The sequence below is a fragment of the Erpetoichthys calabaricus genome, chromosome 5 (genome assembly GCF_900747795.2).
Source record: "Erpetoichthys calabaricus chromosome 5, fErpCal1.3, whole genome shotgun sequence".
NCBI classification, from domain to species: domain Eukaryota; kingdom Metazoa; phylum Chordata; class Cladistia; order Polypteriformes; family Polypteridae; genus Erpetoichthys; species Erpetoichthys calabaricus.
This window is the reverse complement of record NC_041398.2, coordinates 195170387-195192928: the sequence shown is the minus strand read 5'-3', so window position 1 is coordinate 195192928 and position 22542 is coordinate 195170387. Positions and strand designations below refer to the sequence as shown.

General features: G+C 38.4%; 1 protein-coding gene across 1 annotated transcript in view; it reads right to left on the bottom strand.

The window, feature by feature from the left end:
• ostf1 (osteoclast stimulating factor 1) overlaps positions 1-22542 on the bottom strand; it is a 92521-nt gene that overhangs the window by 58055 nt on the left and 11924 nt on the right. Inside the window, exons 2-5 of the mRNA XM_028802362.2 lie at positions 15669-15715; positions 9383-9433; positions 9234-9297; positions 5082-5135 (exon numbers count right to left, since the gene is read on the bottom strand). Coding sequence (XP_028658195.1) covers positions 5082-5135; positions 9234-9297; positions 9383-9433; positions 15669-15715 — 216 coding nt within the window. The remainder of the gene's footprint in view (positions 1-5081; positions 5136-9233; positions 9298-9382; positions 9434-15668; positions 15716-22542) is intronic.

Sequence of the window (22542 nt, the reverse complement as noted above, 5' to 3'; positions counted from 1 at the left end):
GAGACCTGATTGGTGATAATACGAAGAAACGAACAGTCCGCATAGTAACAGTGAGTTCGATCCTACTTATTACTTATCCATATTCCTCACGATAAAGATCAAACAAGTCATCAATTCACGATCACGGATACAAAACTAGACGGCTCGAGTAACGGGACCACAAACACGAACCCGCATCAAACAAAAAAATTCACCTCGGCGCGCTTCTAAAACCGCAGAACAAAAAATGTTACGCGAACAATTAGCTTGGCTTTCTAAAGATACACTTGGTACAAAACATGCGATTTCCAGATCACGAATATAACAATTGGTTATTACAACTAGAACATTATACCCTCACCAATACAGATGGACTTCACCCAGATATTATTACAATTCCTCAACCCAAAATCTGCGACGACTTACGGAGATATTTGGAACAGCGGTCTCATTAGACAAAATGCCCCTTTTAACACAACGCACTATATTATGTCCAAAAAAAAAAAACAGGGTTTATCCAATGGCACACGTTTAGTCGTCAACACCATGACACACAATGTTATTCAAGCAACAGTTCTTACAAGATCACATGCTAACAATACTGTTTTCATTCCTAGAATTGACCTTACGAGTTCTGACCTAGAATTTCCTTTTACATTGAAACGCAGACGGTTCCCCATTAAACCTGCATTTGCCATGACCATCAACAAATCACAAGGACAAACCATGGACAAGGTTGGCATCTACCTCTCTGAGCCCGTTTTTGGACATGGACAACTTTATGTTGCCTTCTCACGTGTTCGACGTTCATCTGACGTTAAAGTTAAAGTTATAAATGCTCCATGCCAAGGAAGACTCATTCAAGGACAGGACACCATCTTTACTACTAATGTTGTGTACAAAGAAATATTCCACTAAACCATTACTCTGTGCCAAACACTGCATTTTTGGTTTTCTATATGCATCATCCACACCTGCACACTATTCTATATCTAATTCATACATCTTACTCTTTGTCATGCCCCAACGCCAGGGGTTGGCGAGCGAAGCGAGCAGGGGGCGGAGCCCCCTAGTATTAAAGAGAAATAAAAGCTTAAAAGTAGTAGTTCCAGATAGGGACCGTGCAATACTTTATCCATCAACGCCAGGTCAGGAAAACTATCCAGGCAGAGATTTATTTATTTAAATTATATATACAGTGGAACCTCGGGTCACAACCGTAATTCGTTCCAAAACTCTAGTCGCAACCCGATTTGGTCATGGCCCGAAGTAATTTCCGCCATAGGTCTGTACGTAAAATACAATTAGTCTGTTCCGGACCGTACGAGCTGTATGTAAATATACAGTATATATATATATATATTTTTTTTTTTTTTTTAAAGATTTTTAAGCACAAAAATAAATAGTTAATTATACCATAGAATGCACAGTGTAATAGTAAACTAAATGTTTAAACTAAATGTTTACTTACTTCTGTAATGTTTACTTCTACTGCTTGGGCTCCCTCTCGCTCTCCCTCTCTCGCTCGCTGCACAGGCAATGCACAGGGAGAGACTGAACATGTGCGGAAATCATTGGCGCGTACGAACCGGAAGGGAAACTGGCTTGTTTGTCACCCGAGTGTGTGGTCGTGAACAGATGTAAAAGTTTGGCGAACTTTATGGTCATAACCTGATTTGTACATCCGAGACGTTCGTGACCCGAGGTTCCACTGTACACATATATATTTATAGCAAGAAGTCCACAAAAGTGGGTGGTTGGATTAGTATGGTGGGGTTCAGAGGGTGTCGGCCTTAAAGTCTTTTTTATTATTAGGATATTCTTTTTTTAAGCCTGCATATGCTTTCCATGTTAAACTGGGACACAAGTGAGGGGGATTTTCAGCATGGGGTTTACAAGGAATGATATGAACATCAGGGACTTCCAGATTTATTTTATTACATACATGTAGTACCTAATGTATTCACTGACAGTGTTTTTCAAGTACATAACTGCAAAATCCTGCTTGAAATACTTAAAGTTCTGAGATTAATGTTTTATCAGCACATGCAGGAGACATACCTGGTTAATATCACTGACTGAAAAATATACAATGGACAAAATAATTAAAAATTCTAATGTTCCTATATTTCTAATATTTTCCAAATGTTAGTGACTAAGTGTAAAAAAAGCACCTACTATCATGGTCATGTTTGTCTGTACAGTGGATCAATTATGTTGAAATTAGGTATACACTTATTCTTCAAAGACATCTAACAGGAAAATTCCATTTTCACAGGGATATCTCAAAGAGAGGATGTAATTTTTTAAATTCCCTTTATAAAAAACCATTGAAACTTTTTGAAATCATCTTAAACCAGAGGAACATTTTCTGGATCTTACTGAATACTGCTTCAAAAGATTCTTAAATGAGTTTATTTCATCTTACATATTTTTCTCTTTTACTCATCCAATGGCTATTCATAATGGCAAAGTAACTTGTCAACTGAAGTTTTGAAATGCCAGCACATGGCCAAAAACACATTATTACATCAACTGCTAACACAAACCTCTATAACGTCAAACTTCCTTGCAGCTTCAAATGATCTACACAACGGTAAAAGATCCAAGGAAGGAAAACAAAAAGTCTCTTGTCTAGAAATGAATGAAATCAGAAAGCAGCTCTAAGTATGGTTCTATAAGCCATCATACAGACACAGTGAATAAACAGGTAATCAATATTTATATTACACTAAACAACCTCATAGCTGAATTTTCGACATAACAATTTAATACTTCTCTCACGCTAACTTATTGGCAAAGACCCATCATGATCCATTGTAGCCTACAACTTTACTTTGAGACAACATAAATATTATCTAATATTATACTGTTTAAAAGCCAGTGATCCATTCTGCTATCATTTCTAATTATCTTGTTCAACAACAAGATGTTAATACAGCTGCAACACTGAGCTGAATAGCTACATCACTGTGTTGTCAAGGCATGCACAAACCATCCATTTTCCTAAAACTCTGTGGTAAAATTCAAACACTACAACATATCCTGTCAGAGTCAAATTTCTAGGTACCTGAATAGTTAACTCTATTACTTGCAACTGGAAAATGCCACTCCAGTGATTCAACTGCAGTAGATCACTTTCTGCTATATCTTTCTGTTAACTTGCCCCAAGGTGACATGGAAAATCATGAAGTCTCACTAACAGGCAAGGGAGTAGGAAGGAGGAGTGGTCTGGTTCTGTTTTAATTGATATACTGTATGTATTGATAAGTTCTATCAATTTCGTCTTCACTTTGTCTAAAAACATTGTTAAGAATGAATCTTAGTTCTAGTCTCACTCTGTAATTCACTACTACTTCTTGGACAAAAAAAGGTTTGTCCCTAAAGAGAAGTACATGTGGAAAATTCACAGTATTGAAATTCATCTTGCGTACCTTTTCTGTGTTGTTGGGAAATAGTTTATATTATGATATTTACTGTGATAAGTGAAATATTACTCATTACCCAGTATTGTTCTATAAAGCCACTGCTGGTTCAGATGCTTCACTGCAGCACTGCTATAAAAAAAGTTCTTTCTTTACTTTGAAATTAGGGTCCTCTCATCTGAGTTTTTATATAAGCCAATTACTAATGGAAATGCCTACAAGAATGGACATTTCTCACCAATTTATATACAGACTTGGATGTCCTACTAAACCACTGGAAAACTATGGGTTAAAAATTTATAGCTACACGTTACAACAAGGAATACAGATACACAATACAGTGATCCCTCGCTATATCACGCTTAGTCTTTCGCGGCTTCACTTCATCGCGGATTTTAAATGTAAGCATATGTGAATATATATCGCAGATTTTTCACTGCTTCGCGGATGTCTGCGGTCTACAGTACGTGTGCTTCCTCAGTTGATTTGCCCATTTGAATTGAAACAAGGGACGCATTTGAATTGAAACAAGGGACGCTATTGGCGGATGGCTGAGAAGCTACCCAATCAGAGCACGCGGTTAAGTTCCTGTGTGCTGCTGATTGGCTCAGCGACGGAGTGCTGCATTAACCAGGAAGTCTAATCTCACTCATTCAACATTAACGTGCACAAGCGGCAACAGAAGATGCAAATGATTGCAGAAAAGGTAAAAGTTTTGGATATGTTGAAGGAAGGAAACAGCTACACCGCTGCAGGACACCATTACAGCATAAATGAGTCCACGATTCTTTTTATTTAAAAAGGAGGAAAAGCATATAAGATCTACGGCCGCAGTGTCCTTTAACCAGGGCGCAAAATGAGTTGCAAGTGGACGTTGTAAGGCAGTAGCCTGGATGGAATCTGCTTTAGGGATTTGGATTGAAGAGTGATGGAAGAAGAACAACGGCGGTGCTAAACAGTCGCCTGAAGAGGCTCCTTTAGAAGAGCTGTAATGCTATCCTTTGTTGTGCAGTAAAATTAAACTCATCGTTATCGGACAAGTCGTCGTGTCATTGTTGGTGAGTAACCATAATTAATTATTTACGTACAATACTTATTACATGTACATAGTTTAGTGTCACTGTACACACATTTTACTGTATACAATTTTTCTTGCATTGTACGTATTTATTGATGGTGGCCTGTCTGTTGTAATGGCTGTAACATATGTGATATCGGAGACGCTCGATATCTTTAAAATAATATTTAGGTTTTACTGTATGTAAACTGTGTTTACATACATAATTTCAACAAATCTTACCTAATATCTAAGAGAATACAAAGGGTTTATGCTGTATAATTGTGCGTGAAATGTTTATAATAGTGTGGGAGAGTTTATAAGGGCTTAAAATATATAAAAATAACCATATAAACATATGGTTTCTACTTCGCGGATTTTCTTATTTCGTGGGTGGCTCTGGAACGCAACCCCCGCGATGGAGGAGGGATTACTGTAAATCATACAACAAAGAAAGAGGCCTAATTATTTATTTCAAATTTTTAAGGAGGATCTCTTGTACACTGTTTTTGGCAAGCATTTGCATTTATTAAACCAACTTAAAATAAAGCAAAAGCCTAAGGTAAAAAAAAAAAAAAAGAAAAAAAAAAAAAGTTAAACTGGGGGAAATCATACAGTACCTCTTTTGGCTGCTTCGTGCATTGGATTATCTATAGATTCTGCTTGCTCTGCAACTGAAAAATTTAAGATGAAAAACGTATATGCATTATTCATCAAACATTAACTACTTTTTAATTGCAAACCAACCTGCATGGATATACAGGCAGAAGACATGATTACGATTTACAATCAAAATGCTAAATACTTCATTGTCTTCTACTGTATGTCATAATCAGTCAACTCAAACTTTAAATCTCAAAAACGTATCAATTAAATATAATGAAAGCTGTAACACATTAATAAATCTAAACAGTTGGAATGAAAATTATTTTGCTTTTCCATAACTTGTTATGCAAATGCCAGAACAATTCATGCAGAAATAATACTTTTGAAAGGGAATTGGTTTGTGGTTATGCTGCTAATGTATTAAACTAAAAGCCTTCTTTGTTTACATTTAATCAGTTGCAGCAAGGGTAGAATAAGGAATGAAAACACTAACTGCCTATCAAAAGCAATAGCTTCAAAAAGACACTGAGTAGGGATTTTTTTTTCTCCTTTCAATGTGAAGACAATATTTTTTTTTAAATCAATAATTCAAACATATCCCTAGACTACAGATCAATAAAGGAGAAGCCAAAATCAGAAGAAGGAGGACAAGGTTGTCAGGGAGGAGTGGAGGTGAAAGGTGAAGAAAGAGTGCTTTATTGTGTGTTTGTGCTTGGGACTGTGTACTGCCTGTGGGACACGGGGAAGACGTGCGCCCACAGGTGAAGAAAAAAAAAATCTTTATTTTACGTGTGCCTCCGTGTCCAGTCTGTGCTGGGTCGGGCGCCTATATAGTGCCTTTTTCACACTATCAAGGCATAAATCTCTCTATTATAAAAAAAAAATCTTGGGAGGGAGACTAGGGAGACGAGACGTGATCTTCTCAGAAGACAATCTGACGTCCCACAAGAGGCACTTTAACGTCACGCAAGACAAGACAGTGAGACAACATTTAAAACAAGTTCACGGACATCTAACCTAGCAGTTGTTGGAATGCTTTTGGCACACTTCATGTGCTCCCAGCTCATAAAACAACGACAAGCAAAACATGCAGTTTGCCAGCAGCAGCAAGCCAGCCAGCCAGCAGATGATCCGACCACTTCTCTTTAGTGTGCTTTCAGCCCCACCCCACCCCCCCCTCCCTTCACAATGCAAGCGGCAGAGATGCAAAGTGGCAAAAGGACAGGTGCTGTACAGGCTTTTAAATGATCGACGTGCAGCACGACAAACAGAACATGCAGCTCGCCAGCAGCAGCAGCAAAAAGACAGCAGCTGATCCGACGACCTCCCCACTGACGCTAGCAGCATTATACGTCCTGCGAGAAAGATTTAACCACGCCAGGGCCAGAAATAAAGGACACATATTGTTTTGACAAAAGTTGTAAAGTGAAAATAATGCACATGTAACAATTCCCATGAAAATAATCTCTTTGAATTGTATATCCGGTAAACCAAACCCAGGGGTGGGCGAGCAAAGCGAGCATGAGGCAGAGCCCCCTAGTATATTTAAAAACTAACTGTAGTAATGTTGTCCTCACATGACATTTGGATTTAGATAAGACATGTTTCAAATACGGTTTATGTTCATTCTGCATTGACCTATCTGGTGTTTATATATGACTATGCTAGCAAAATTCAGAAACAGAGGCTAAAAACTGCTTTGTAAGAATGTTACAAATAAAATAGACAACTTGTATACATAAATTAAAAAACAAAATGGGGTCGAGTGCGGACATCAGTTAATCTAATTCCTGAACAGTGACCGGGTCACTGATTTGCCAGTTTGAGAGGCAATGGTGGCTTATGAGACAGTAAGTTAATTTAGCCTTATTAAGTGACAGCATGCAACTTCAGAAAATAAAATTAGTACCACTAAAGCATACCTTATAAATTAGGTAGCTAAATGGCCTGCTTTGGAATAAGAAATTTATCCTACTTGAGTGAGTTAATGTCACTGTTACTGCCAGACATAAGAACAAATTCACTACTGCAAAAATCACAACATTAAGGAATTCATATTAGGTAGTTAAGTACAACATTTTGCACCAGCAATTTAAGAGTTACATATAGCATGTTGACTTTCTGCTGCACAGTTAGGAAAACCTGCCTGGGCATGTGAATAGGCACCAAGCCAGAAGTGGATTAAATTATCATTGCGCATATTATTACAAATATATTTGCATAAAAGTATGCTGATAGATCAGCAAAATTTAAAGAGCTAAGTGCCTAGATTCAGAACTGGTAAGGTGATCTCTGAAATTCTGCTTGAGCTGGGCACAACAAGTTTAGTTTAAATTGACAGAATCTAGAGGTTTAATATGTGCTCAAATTTTAGTTCTAAATTACCCAAAATGCAGCAGATTGGTTTGAAATAAAAAATATCCCACAAAACAAACGTTCAGTGTAGAATTGCTATTTATAAAAACAGAACTTGTCAAGGGCCTAAATACTTTCCTAAGGTGTCATGTCTTAGCCTGAAGGACATATTTGTCTCCTCATAGGTCCACTTTACCTTGAAGTTATGGTCCTCAATAAGTTAATTGCATTAGATGACTAATTTTGACAAACTTGCATCACCAACAGTTCAATAACTTCACAATTCCAAAAGTTTGCTAACTACTGTGGATTTCATAACTCATCCTCAAACTTTTCAATGTAATATTAGTTATTCATATAAAATATTTTGAAACGGAAATATGGAAACTGAACAGGGGTGGGCAATCCTAGCTTTGGAAGACACCAATGGCTTTATTCTCTTTCTTATTGTTCACTGAACTTCATTAATCAGACAGCCTCCTCCAGTTCTCAGTCTACTGTTTCAGAAATTCATATTGTGACTGTTACTTCTCTTTAACATTCTGAAAGACACTTACTTTTGCTGTATCATTTACTTCCAGGATTCTCCTAATTTTCTGCCTTTTTTGTTTAATTGTTATTTAGTCCGTTGCCAAGAATCTTAAGTTCTTTATTGATTATTTTATTAAACAGAAGGCAATTAGCAAGACAAGTAAAATATCAACAGGGATAAAATAATTTGAGAGAGAGGAGGTTTATTAAACCTTCCAATCCAGTTTGTTAATATCACCACAGAAGTTTAAATGAAGGAATTTCCAATACAGCTGATCAATAGGCAAAAGGAGAATAAAATCTAATTATACTGAATCCTTTATTAAACTATAACAACTGGTTTCTAATTCAGAAACTGGTTGAAAGAAAAAAGTCAGAAGACGTTTATTACTATTCAAAAAATAAAATATTTCAAACAAAGTGGTCTATATACACACAAATGAATTTGGAAAGTATCATTTTACAAAAATAACTAACTCATTTTTTTTTTATGAGCACCTGCTTCCTCCAAATTATAATACAGTTTGGCTACTTTGTTTGTACCAGAATAACAGAAACTTAAGCAAACTCATAAATCTAACAATAATAATGAGTGAACCTACCAGAGCACATACAACTTTTAGAAATCTTCTTTTAAGTAATAAATGAAAAAGGTTTAAAAGAGAATAACATCTTTAATTAAAAATGGAGACAGGAATTATTTTTTCTGTCTGCTGGTTACACATTCTTCCCATTTATTATAAAGATTTAGTCTGTGACAAACACAAAAATGAAGTAGTAAAGAATTTTTTTGCATTTATATAAAGTTCCTGAAAAGCAATAATAGCTGTAAACTGCCTTGTATCATTTAGCAAGTGACATTATTGGATTCATCTAAACTAATTTTTTGTAGATTTCTTGAATTCACTTGACATGTAAAGCTGGTAAATACATAAAGCTCTTATGGAGACAGGTTCCAGATTTGTCCTTATTTTGAATGGAAAGGCATGAATGACTGCAAACAATGTAACAGGAAAAGCCTACAGTGACAGTGACAACGGATAACAGCTTTTTACATTTTATAATGTCTACTATATTTAACAGAGAATCCTTTTTTTGTTATTTCAATTTTCAATTGTTAGTTATTGCTGCCATAGTCATTTTTCTGTTTTTTAGCAACAGATCCTTTTAGATGTTTTGCCTGTTTTTTTTCACTAAAAAAGGGTTTTTCTCAGATTTAAGAGTTCACATCTCAAAATTTCCTAAACATTTACAGCTCTTCATTACCCCAAAATACTTACCATAATTACTTGGAATTAATCCTGTTCTGCCCTTACAGGTCCCTTTCCACCAATTGCTATCACTCTAGGATGAGAAAAGATGTAAATAATAAGGCAGCTCTAAATCTAAACATTAACAAACAGACTCAAACACAATTTACAGAACTCACTGTGTCAGAAATATACAAGATGTCCCCTTCTTCAAAGTACAGTTCATCAGGCTGTTAAAGAAAAACAAAGTCAGTGTTTTTGTAAAATGTATTTATTTAGGGGGGGGGGGGGGGGGGGGTGGGGGGGGGGGGTTACATTCTGGGTGCCTAATTGACTTCTACTTTGCCTGGAAAGGCCTGGTAAGGCCCTAGGCCCTTTAATTGCACTGACTGGGACTGAGGAAAACTGGACAGAGAAATAGATGTGAACATGTCAACATACACAAATCGTATAATGAAACTGAGCATTCAAATGTTTAAAAATGTTTGCACGTAGCACATATCAGAAAAAAAAAATAGCATTAAGAAGACCGAAAAGTGAAGCACAAAACAGGCTAAACATGCTGTGAAGAGACATGAAACATGTTTAATACTACTAAAATATCAGCTTAATGCTAATCAATTTTAAAAATTATATTCATTTGAGTATTGTGGATACTGCAAGCAAAATGTCCTTAAAACTAAAAAAAAACATTTTTTACTTTTATGGGGTTTTTTTTTTGGACAAAGCAGTTACCAAAAATGGATAGATTTCCTGTTTACTTTCGATTTGTGTGTGCATGGTTTACTACATAATGAATACAGTTAATTCAAGGTATATTTTTGCAAAACATTTGTTGAACTTCACAATGTGGACAGGAGTCAGCAGAATTAATTTTCATCCTGTGTGACAGTACGCAGGAACAGGATGAGATTCGTTAAGGAGAGGGAGGAAGCAGGCTTAAAAAAAAATCTCAGTATTGCCTTATATGAATTATCAACAATATCAATATCAGTTGAAAAATTTCAGCACTAAGGATGAGTAAATGAAATATACACTCTGGGAAATAAGCATTTGATCACCTGCTGAATTTGTAAGTTTCCTCACTTACAAAGAAATTAACAGTCTCTAATTTTATGGCAGTTTCATTTTAATGAAGAGAGACATAATAACCACAAATCCAGAAAAAACTCATTACATAAAAGTTAGGAATTGATTAACATGTCATTGAGTGAAATAAGTATTTGATTCCCTACAATCTAGCCAGAATTCTGGCTCCCACAGATTGTGCCACATGGGCGCACAGCCAAAGATTTCAATCAGTCAAATCAATTACAGATACTCCTGATCTCAACTCGTTATGTGTATAAAGCACACCTGTCCACAGAATCAATTTCTTCTATTCCAAACTCTCCACCACCATGGGCAAGACCAAAGAGCTGCCAAAGAATGTTCAGGACAAGATTGGAGACCTGCACAAGGCTGGAATGGGCTACAAGACCATCAGCAACAGGTGTGCTTTATACACATAATGAGTTGAGATCATGAGTATCTGCAATTGATTGGTGATTACAATCAATAATCAATCAATCTGTGGGAGCCAGAATTCTGGCTGGGTTTGTTTATGTAATGTGTTTTTTCTGAATTTTAGTTGATATTCTGTCTCTCTCCATTAAAATGAAATTACCATAAAGATTAGCGACTGTTCATTTCTTTCTAAATGAGCAAACTTACACATTCAGCAGGGGATCAAATACTCATTTCCCCCACTGTAAAAAAAATTATTAGGCTAGTAACAAAAAGCTGTAATTAAAATCAGTCGAATGAATATTGCAAGTCACACATGTATATTGCATTTCAAAAAAAAGTGCATTTTTCCCCCTTATTAAAATTCACATTTGATTTACTGTAAGCTTCTGCTGAATGCTTTGCATAGCAAAATAAGTACTTTCATCCAAAACCACCTGCCTTTCTTCACAATTAAAGCATGGATCTAATGCTGAGCAATTTTTTGTCATCCATCTATATATTTTCAATTCCTGACAAGGAATGACTCTGATCTCTCTAGTTATGATCGATTCACTTAAGTTACACCTTGAATGAACCGAGAATGTGAAGGGACAATGTTGCAGTGTTTTTATCAGACATCGTATGTGTCGCAGTTTTAAGTGATTTCATTGTTTTTGCAGTTTTCCAAAAAATTCAATGTCACTTAAAAGTCCAATACTCTTGAATTTTTTTTCAGACTTCTACCTACAGCAGCACTTCAAATGTAGTACTTTGAGGAATAACTCAGTAAAGTTGGGAGAATTATTCCATCTTGTTGGAGTTTCTGTCCAATTGAAACAGCTGTTTTTCTCTCAGCATGTTGCTAGCTTCTGAAAAAGGATCCATTAGCACAAATTCTTCCAAAAAATCAAGAGAGACAACTGTCACTTTCAGTGCATACAAAACTGCTAAATAGGTTTGCCACCTGCTGGAAATTGTAAAGATCACTCTCATATTTGAACATAGTATGATTTTCTCCCACATACATACTGTGTATGAAATATATTTGATTTCACTTATTCATATATTGATATTTTGAAAACAGCCTAGGCAGCAAAAATGGGAAATGCATAAATATATATATAGATTTACCTATATAAGTTCAGCTATACCTAGCTATAGCTTTAAAAATATCTACTTCCATAGTTATTTTCTCACAGCATAATTACTGAGAGTGTTCTGATTGCAAAAAAGTGAACTGTATGAATAATAATAATGAATTACAATAATACATATAAATAGCTGAAATATCTTCAAATGGTTAAGGGATTATTCTTTGAATTGAGCTGCATAAAATAAACAGATTCATTGATAGTATAATTAGTGATTCATGCAGGAATAACTCATAAATAATCCAGTTATCTGCAATAATATTAATTACTGAACATATCCACCTTAATAAAAGGATAAGTGTCTATGTACCTGTGTGTCTGTCTGATATGCCTCTATTGTTTCAACAGATGGAGCAACACAAACATTAACATGCTTTTATGAATCCCATACCCAATGGCAGAACAGAGACATCCCTTCAAAAACACAACTTGAACAGCATACTCCATTTGCTTAAACATCAGCTCATGAAATCAAAAAGAAAAAATGACCATAACTACATTTACACCATAAAAGCAATTCATCATTTGCTAAGTAGGTGTCATTAATATTGAGATAATCAAGGTAATACTGTGTAATCCAGAATGAAAACATACATCTGTGTGTTAGTTTTAATGTTAGAAACAAATCACAAGTTGACAGTATTTTGCCATTTGTCCTCTTGATTTCAGTCTACAAACTTGAAGAAAATCATTGAAAGTCTTTTTCCCAGTTTGCTGTATAGTTTTAAGACAACATTAACTTGAAACGCAGAGCTAACTTATCATCATGCTTATATAGAACCATGCCCAATAAATGCACATTTAGGAACAAAACTATAATGCATCTAAATAAGAAGTGAACCTCAAGATTTACTGATATTTTGAGTACAGTGATCCCTCGCTATATCGCGCTTCGCCTTTCGCGGCTTCACTCCATCGCGGATTTTATATGTAAGCATATTTAAATATATATCGCGGATTTTTTGCTGGTTCACGGATTTCTGCGGACAATGGGTCTTTTAATTTCTGGTACATGCTTCCTCAGTTGGTTTGCCCAGTTGATTTCATACAAGGGACGCTATTGGCAGATGGCTGAGAAGCTAGATTGCTTACTTTTCTCTATCTCTCTCTTGCGCAGACTTTCTCTGATCCTGACGTATGGGGATTGAGCAAGGGGTCTGTTCGCACACCTAGACGATACGGACGCTCGTCTAAAAATGCTGAAAGATTATCTTCACGTTGCTATCTTTTGTGCAGCTGCTTCCTGAAACGACATGCTGCACAATGCTTCGCATACTTAAAAGCTCGAAGGGCACGTATTGATTTTTGACTGAAAAACAAACTCTGTCTCTCTCTCTGTCTCTCTCCCTGCTCCTGACGGAGGGGGTGTGAGCTGCCGCCTTCAACAGCTTTGTGCCGCGGTGCTTCGCATACTTAAAAGCAAACAGCCCTATTGATTTGTTTGCTAGAGATTGTTTTATCTATCTATGTGACATTCTGTGCTCCTGACACGCACTCCTTTTAAGAGGAAGATATGTTTGCATTCTTTTAATTGTGAGACAGAACTGTCATCTCCGTCTTGTCATGGAGCACAGTTTAAACTTTTGAAAAAGAGACAAATGTTTGTTTGCAGTGTTTGAATAACGTTCCTGTCTCTCTACAACCTCCTGTGTTTCTGCGCAAATCTGTGACCCAAGCATGACAATCTAAAAATAACCATATAAACATATGGTTTCTACTTCGCGGATTTTCTTATTTCGCGGGTGGCTCTGGAACGCAACCCCCGCGATGGAGGAGGGATTACTGTACTTCAAATTTAAACTGAGACTTTCAAAATAAAAGTAAATGAGATGGGATTCACTGTATCTAATGATACCACATACTTATAGAGTTAAATGAATGCAAACGCGATGTGCAAATGTGTACAGTCAGAATCATTAACACATAAAACAATCCACATGAATGGATCATTTTCAAATCTGTATCCTATGCTAGACAAGTACAATACTGTATTTGAACAATTGCATTTCAGCGTCATCTTAAAAAAATATATATAGCTCCTGTAATGGTGATTGGGGTCAGGGTCTCTATCAACAGAAAACCAAGGGAATACTGGAGGGAAAAGCATTCCTTTAATTCCTCAAGGGATGTATATATAGTGGAAGGACAGTGGGGAGGGCGCTTTTCTGAGTCCTCTAACTGCCGGCAGAAAGAGTCTGTTATTAAATTCTCTGCAGGCTTGTCTGGCTCTTTGGTTAGAAATGGGCCAGCAGTCTGGAAGGGATACCTGGGGCTGGCACAGAAAGCTCTGTGGAGACAACTCTAGAGGTTTTGTAGAGTTTTGTCTAACCTGGAGATGTTTCAGAGAAGACTCAGAAGTGACCTCAGAAGTGATCCAGGGGTTGGGTATAAAAGAGGCCAGTAGCCACTGCTTTGGTGAACTTGGAATTGGGTAGAATGTGAATGAGAGTTCACTTATCAGGAGGAAGGAGGAGACAAGGGGTGCAAGATGGGAGAAAGGTACAAGCTAGACGGGAAGGTGTGAAGGATCTTTTCATTTTTGCTTTAATACTTAATTTGTTGTGTTTGCCTCCAAAGCCCTATAACTTATTTTACTTAGTTGAAATAAAACATTTCTTCCATTATATTTTTAGTTTCTTTGCAATTATTTTGAGTTTGAGGACTTCCATTAGGCCACACTATTTAAATGCACTGTAGATCACTTTCTAAATTCTTTGATGAATAAATGCAGTACAGTAATCCCTCCTCCATCGCGGGAGTTGCGTTCCAGAGCCACCCGCAAAATAAGAAAATCCGCGAAGTAGAAACCATATGTTTATATGGTTATTTTTATACTGTCATGCTTGGGTCACAGATTTGCGCAGAAACACAGGAGGTTGTAGAGAGACAGGAACGTTATTCAAACACTGCAACAAACATTTGTCTCTTTTTCAAAAGTTTAAACTGTGCTCCATGACAAGACAGAGATGACAGTTCTGTCTCACAATTAAAAGAATGCAAACATATTTTCCTCTTCAAAGGAGTGCGCATCAGGAGCAGAGTCTGTCAGAAAGACAGAGGAAAGCAAACAAATCAATAGGGTTGTTTGCTTTTAAGTATGCGAAGCACCGCGGCACAAAGCTGTTGAAGGCGGCAGCTCACACCCCCTCCGTCAGGAGCAGACAAAGAGAGAGAGAGAGAGAGAGTTTGTTTTTCAAGCAAAAATCAATACGTGCCCTTCGAGCTTTTAAGTATGCGAAGCACCGTGCATGTCGTTTCAGGAAGCAGCTGCACAAAAGATAGAAACGTGAAGATAATCTTTCAGCATTTTTAGACGAGCATCCGTATCGTCTAGGTGTGCGAACAGCCCCCTTGCTCACACCCCCTACGTCAGGATCAGAGAGAGTCAGCGCAAGAGAGAGAGAGAGAGAGAGAAAAGTAAGCTGGGTAGCTTCTCAGCCATCTGCCAATAGCGTCCCTTGTATGAAATCAACTGGGCAAACCAACTGAGGAAGCATGTACCAGAAATTAAAAGACCCATTGTCCGCAGAAACCCGCGAAGCAACAAAAAATCCGCGATATATATTTAAATATGCTTACATATAAAATCCGCGATGGAGTGAAGCCGCGAAAGGCGAAGCGCGATATAGCGAGGGATTACTGTAATTGGTATGCTTTATTTTTTGAAACAAATGACCACAGCACTCTACTACAAATGCTTGAGAATATAGGAGGTAATCATTAATAAAATTATGTGCTCCCACATCACTTTAACTTTTTGTTTTCTTTTGCTACTCCAAAAAATTTTTTAAAACAATTTATTATAAAAGGTTTTATGTTTACTTACAGTTCTTGGTTCAAATGTATACAATGCTCTGAACACTTTAACCTGCCCTAGAAAAAAAATAAAATATGGAGATTTTAGTATTTAATATCCTTTTAAGTTATTCATTGACCATGTTTATTATGAATAGTCAATTTTTCTGTAATAATCAGTATATAAATACAAGAGTGTATGACAGTTACTGTACTGCAAAAAACCATTGTTTTTCAGGTAATTGCAACCTCTCCATTCAGTCTTGCTATAGTGCCTGTCTTGTCAAATTCCATAAGCTCCATAACACTCCAATCTCCTTCATATTTCTTTAAAAAAACGTGCACTGCATGCAAACAAAGACTCATAACAGTGAAATAAAAATAATTAACCTAAGCAATTTCTTGCATTGTCTTAGTGCAATTATCACATGTTTGTGAGGACACACACTGAAGTCTGTGGTGGTACAGTTTTAAAAATGAAAATGGTGTGGCTCCGGCTCTGTTAGTGTTTGTGAAGCCCCCAGATGTTTAATGAGGAGATTGCGGCTGATCACGCTTGCACGTGAGGGCACAATATGTTCCAAAAACTTCACTGACTATCAGTGGGTCATAATTATGACAACATGTATACGGAGGTATAAAGAGAAGCTAGAGAAGGATGGTGGAGGATGGTCAGGTTAGGAAAGAAAACCAAAGGCAGAACCAGGAAGTGCCAGCGCCATGGTGAGAGGGGTAGTGGTCTGTGACCCTGTGGAGGAGTGAGTGGTAAGTGCCACAGGAGTGGACAGCTCCCTGTTGAACGAGACAACCTCCTAGGGTTCCTGTAGATGCCCAGGAGGGCATATGGAAGATGGAGGCATCACAGCTGAAGGTGCCTGCACAAGCTGAGAAGACCCAATGGGGTGAGCTGGGGAGACAAGAAGAAAAGAATGTGCTAGGCTGGAAGAAATAGAATAGAACCATATATCTGCATGGTTTTAAGACTGGGCTATTTAATTTATTTATTAGTGTTTTTATCCTCCACATGAACACCCGTTTTTATTGATGGATTATTTATTGAAGAATTTGTACTGCAGTACTTGCACACCACTTGTATTGTGAAAATAAAAGCACTATTGCAATTTACACCTGGTTCATTTCTGCACATAACTATCGATGATCCCAATTTCAACAGTAGCAAGGATATTGCAGCCAACCTGAGCCATCACAAAGTGTCTTCAGCAAAAATGACCAGAGGGACGTGAAGTTGTGCATGGTTCACCCCATAATGTGATAAGAAGAGGTCAAAGTTCTCATTTTCACAAAATGTCTGTTACTGTGCTATATACAGTATGGAGCACTAGAATAGAATTAACTTTTATTGTTATTCATCCACATACATAGAACATGGTAGAATGAAATTTCATTATTTACAGTCCCCGGTGCATATGAAAAACAACATACATTTAACATACACCATGACATTACCAAAACAAGTGGAACAATACCGTACAATGTAATGAAACAAAAGACACCGGACTATACAGCTCAAACAATGCTCAATATCCATGGTAAAGTGCAGAGTGTTAAGTGAAAGTACATAATCGGAGGAATGTTATAGGAATATGGTACTGAGTAACATGTAGGAGTTCAGAAGTCTAATGGCTTCGGAAAAGAAGCTGTTACAGGACCTGGCTGTACTGGTCCTAATGCTGCAGTAACTACTACCTGACAGCCAGAGGTCAAACAGTATATGTGACGGGTGAGAGACGTCTTCCACAATGGCAGAGGCTCTATGCAGACAGACAGTGTGTCTGAAAAATGTCTTGAATTAAGGAGAGGGAGATTCCCATGATACCCTCAGCTGTCCTCACTACGTGCTGCAGAGTCTTGTGCTCATGGGCTTTGTTGTTCTGAAACCACACAGTGATACAGTTTGACAGGATGTTCACAACAGTTACTCTGCAAAAGGTGGTAAGAAAGGGTTGTGGCAAGCTGATTCACTTCAGTCTGCAAAGGAAAAAAAGTGTTGTGCCTTCTTGACAACAATGAGGTCATCAGAAGTATACATGCCAAGAAACTTGCTTCTACTGACTCTCTCCACAGCAGAGCCGCTGATGAGCAGTGGGGAACAGCCAGCAGGTGTTCTCCTGAAATTGACAAGCATTTCTTTTGTCTTATCGACACTTAAAGACAAGATTTTCATTACACCACCTCACCAGATGTTCAACCTCATCTCTGTAGGATGTGTCGTCATCGTTGCTAACGAGGCCCACTACGGTTGTATCACCCTCAAACTTGTAAATGACACTGGACTATGAGTTAATGGTACAGTTGTGAACTATAGTGGGCTCTACATGTTGCCTTGGAGGGTACCTGTGCTAACACTGATGGTGCTTGATGTTCTGCTGCCAATGCACACGGACTATGGCCTCCCTATTAAAAAGTCTACAATCCAATTACACAGTGAGTTTCAAAGCCCAACAGAGTCAGTTTCCTCACCAACTCCTGGGAAATGATTATGGTGAATGCTGAAATCAACAACCAGCATACTGACATATACAATACAATTTATTTTTGTATAGCCCAAAAATCACATAAGAAGTGCCGCAATAGGCTTTAACAGGCCCTGCCTCTTGACAGCCTCCCAGCCTTGACTCTCTAAGAAAACAAGGAAAAACTCCCAAAAAAAAAAAAAAAAAAAAAAAAAAAAACAACCTTTTGAAAGGCAGTTCAAAGAGAGACCCCTTTCCAGGTAGGTTGGGCGCACAGTGGGTGTCAAAAAGAAGGGGGTCAATACAATACAATACACAGAATAGAACACAAGTAATCCCCAATACAGTATAAAAATATTACAAGTATGGAGCAGAATTTAGCAGTAGATGATATCACATAATATGATTTGGATTTGTATCCTTGGTGTTCTGGTGAGACAGTACAGCATACAAGATATTGGAGATGGCATCCTCAGTAGAGTAGTATGGACGGTAAGGAAACTGGACAGTGTCCAGAAAGTTGGGGAGGATGGAGCTGATGCGTCTTTTGACCAACTGCTCAAAGCACTTCATTGTGACAGGAGTCAGTGCTACAGGGAGGTAGTCATTAAGGCATGCCACCATTGACTTCTTTGTCACTGGAATAATAGTGTTTTTTTTTAAGCTTGTGGGGACCACAGCCTGGCTCAGAGAGATGTTAAAGATGTCTGTAAGGACATCAGCCAGTTGGTTAGCACAGTCTCGAAGTACATGCCCAGCAATGTTTTCTGGTCCTGCAGTTTTCCATTGATTGCCTCTGAAAAGCGTCCATCTCGCATCGGGAGGGTCCAGATGGAGCACCTGTTCCTCAGCACTGGGTAAGGACTTGTATGCCTGTGTGTTGGTTTGAGCCTCCAAGCATGCCTAGAAGTTATCAAACATGTCAAGGAGACAAGTATCACTGCTGTTTGACCTGTGGTGAGATTTAACAATCCGTTAAGGCCTGAATGCCCTGTCACATGTGCCTAGGATCTTTCGAGTCACAGAAGTTGTTGGTAATCTTCTGTATATACTGAGGTTTAGCTTTCATGATGAACTTGGAAAGGCTTGTGCTGATCTGACAGCCCCTTCATCTCCTGATCTAAAGGCAACATCTTTTACTCTCAGTACAGCACAGATTTCAGCCATGGTTTCTGGCTGGCATGTACAATTATGTTTTTTTCAATAGTGGCATCCTCAATGCACCTTCCTACGTACCCAGTCACAGTGTAAGTATATTCCTCTAAGATGATATGCTGGTCATAGGTGGCTGCCTCCCTGAACATATTCCGAACTGTAGATTCAAAGCAGTCCTGCAATGCTGGGTTAGCTCCTTCAGGCCAGACTCTGATGGATTTGCTGTACTGGCTTGGATTTTATCAGCAGTGACCTGTATGCTGGTAGCAGCATAATACAAAGGTGGTCTGATAATTCCAAATAGGGGCAGGGAACAACCTTCTAAGAATCTTTAAATGGGTGTGTAAAAATAGGTCCAGAATATTCTCTCCTCTTGTGGCAAAGTTCACATGCTGGTAAAACTTTGATTCTATAGTTTTTAAGTTGACATGGTTGAACCTGCCAGCAATAATAATAAAAGCCATCAAGATGGGCTTTTTGCTGCTCACAGCGCCTCATTTATATTCTTCCTGGGGGGGGGGGGTCTCAGACAGTTCATTTTATTCTCCAGAGAGTGTACATTGGCCAGTAGCACGGACAGGAAAGCTGGAACAGCTAGACTTGGCCTTCAGCCTACAACTGACTCTGAATCACTTACCACTCTTCCTCTTGCACCGCTTGCGGTGCCTTCTAATCCCAGTAGCTGAGTAATATGTCACCGTGGTAGAACTTTGCCCACGTACCAGTCCTAGGTCACATAGCCTCTCTGTTACCAATGTAAAAATAGTTGTAATGTTAAGTGCAAAGACACAAGAATATTGAGACTATAACTAAAACAAAAAGGACAAGCATTCCTGGAAACAGCAGGATGGACATTAACACTAACATTAGCACTCTATGTGGGAGACGAAGAGGCCCTGTGACCGTGTGCGCTGCCATGAGATATTTTGAACGGGATTAAGAAGGCTCAATAATAGATGGTATGATGGAAAAGCAGTTAATAAATAAAACTTTATTCTGGTCAACCTTCATCTGGGCACCCAGTACCAAATATAATGTTTACGGCAAGGTATTTTATTCTAAGTGAGTTATATGGACAATTATTAAATATCAGGTACATATAGTCGTCAGCTTACGACCTATGCGTCCTGTGACCATTCGACTTATGACCACTACCGTGTCCCACAGGCTAATGGCAGTTTTTGCAATGCCGTAACTCATTCATCTGATTTGAGTTTATTACCTGCAGTGGTTTCGACTACCTTCAGTTACACTTGTCTTACAGTTACAGGAAAAAAGGCAATTGATCTTGACTCAGAAATGAAGGTAATCAAACAGTATGAGGGAGGAAAGAAAGTGAACGTGATCGCATCCGACTTATCTTTTCCCATTGTAACCAGTGTTTGCCACATGCACTGTACTGCTATGCTCTGGCTTTGAATCCTGCTTTGTATGAACTGCCACGAAGTGGTAATGCAACCACACTGAACTCCTGTATTTGTTAATGTTTATTATTAACAGGCTGAATTATTAAAACAGAAAACAAGTGCTCAAACTCTGCCGGTACAATTCCTCCTCTCACAGTTAACACAATGAAAACTGGGAGTGGCGAACACTGATGACATAACATGACACAAACAAAGGATTCGTGAAGCTATTAAATGTTCAGCACCCTTGCAATCAACAATAATAATGAAACAAAATAACAAAAAAATAATTTACATACAATAAAAAGATAGAAATCTACAATGTGCTACAAATGCATACCAGGAGAAGGTGGGAGCGGAGGATGCCATCATCTATATTCTACACCGATCCCTCTCCCACTTGGACAGATGCAGTGGTACAGTAAGAATAATGTTTCTGGACTTCTCTAGCGCCTTCAACACCATCCAACCTCTGCTCCTTAAAGACAAGCTGACAGAGATTGGAGTAGTTTCATACCTGGTGGCATGGATCGTGGACTATCTTACAGACAGACCTCAGTATGTGCGTCTCGGGAACTGCAGGTCTGACATTGTGGTCAGCAGCACAGGAGCGCCACAGGGGACTGTACTTTCTCCGGTCCTGTTCAGCCTATATACATCGGACTTCCAATACAACTCGGAGTCCTGCCCCGTGCAAAAGTTCGCTGATGACACTGCTATCGTGGGCTGCATCAGGAGTGGGCAGGAGGAGGAGTATAGGAACCTAATCAAGGACTTTGTTAAATGGTGTGACTCAAACCACCTACAACTGAACACCAGCAAAACCAAGGAGCTAGTGGTGGATTTTACGAGGCCCAGGCCCCTCATGGACCCCATGATCATCAGAGGTGACTGTGTGCAGAGGATGCAGATCTATAAATACCTGGGAGTGCAGCTGGATGATAAACTGGACTGGACTGCCAATACTGATGCTCTGTGCAAGAAAGGACAGAGTCGACTATACTTTCTTAGAAGGCTGGCATCCTTCAACATCTGCAATAAGATGTTCCAGATGTTCTATCAGACAGTTGCAGCAAGCACCCTCTTCTATGCGGTGGTGTGCTGGGGAGGCAGCATAAAGAAGAGGAATGCCTCATGTTGGACAAACTGGTGAGAAAGGCAGTCTCTATTGTAGGCATGGAGCTGGACAGTTTGACATCTGTGGCAGAGCGACGGGCACTGAGCAGGCTCCTGTCAATCATGGAGAATCCACTGCATCCACTGAACAGTATCATCTCCAGACAGAGGAGCAGCTTCAGCAACAAACTGTCGTCACTGTCCTGCTCCACTGACAGACTGAGGAGATCATTCCTCCCCCACACTATGCGACTCTTCAATTTCACCCGTGGGAGTAAACGTTAACATTATACAAAGTTATTGTCTGTTATACCTGCATTTTTATCACTCTTTAATTTAATATTGTTTTTTATCAGTATGCTGCTGCTGGAGTATGTCAATTTCCCCTTGGGGATTAATAAAGTATCTATCTATCTATCTAAAAGATGACAAAAGGGCATATAAAAACACACAATATGACTTAAGGGAGTTACTATACAGTACTATTCATACTTTCAGGTTTGAATACACATACAAGTCCGTCTTCACCCAGATCTACTTATGACTGTTTTTTTGTAATGGAACATGGTCGTAAGTCGATGACTACCTGTACTATGTAAATACAGCCACTGTCCGATCACCCTGATTGCTAACCACACCTCAGTCTCTAAACATCTTTATTATATCTCCTGTGCAGAACACAAACACACAGGCATTGATTGTCTAAATAATTGCCCCAGGACTACAAGGGTGCTGCAGAGGAAGATGAACTTGG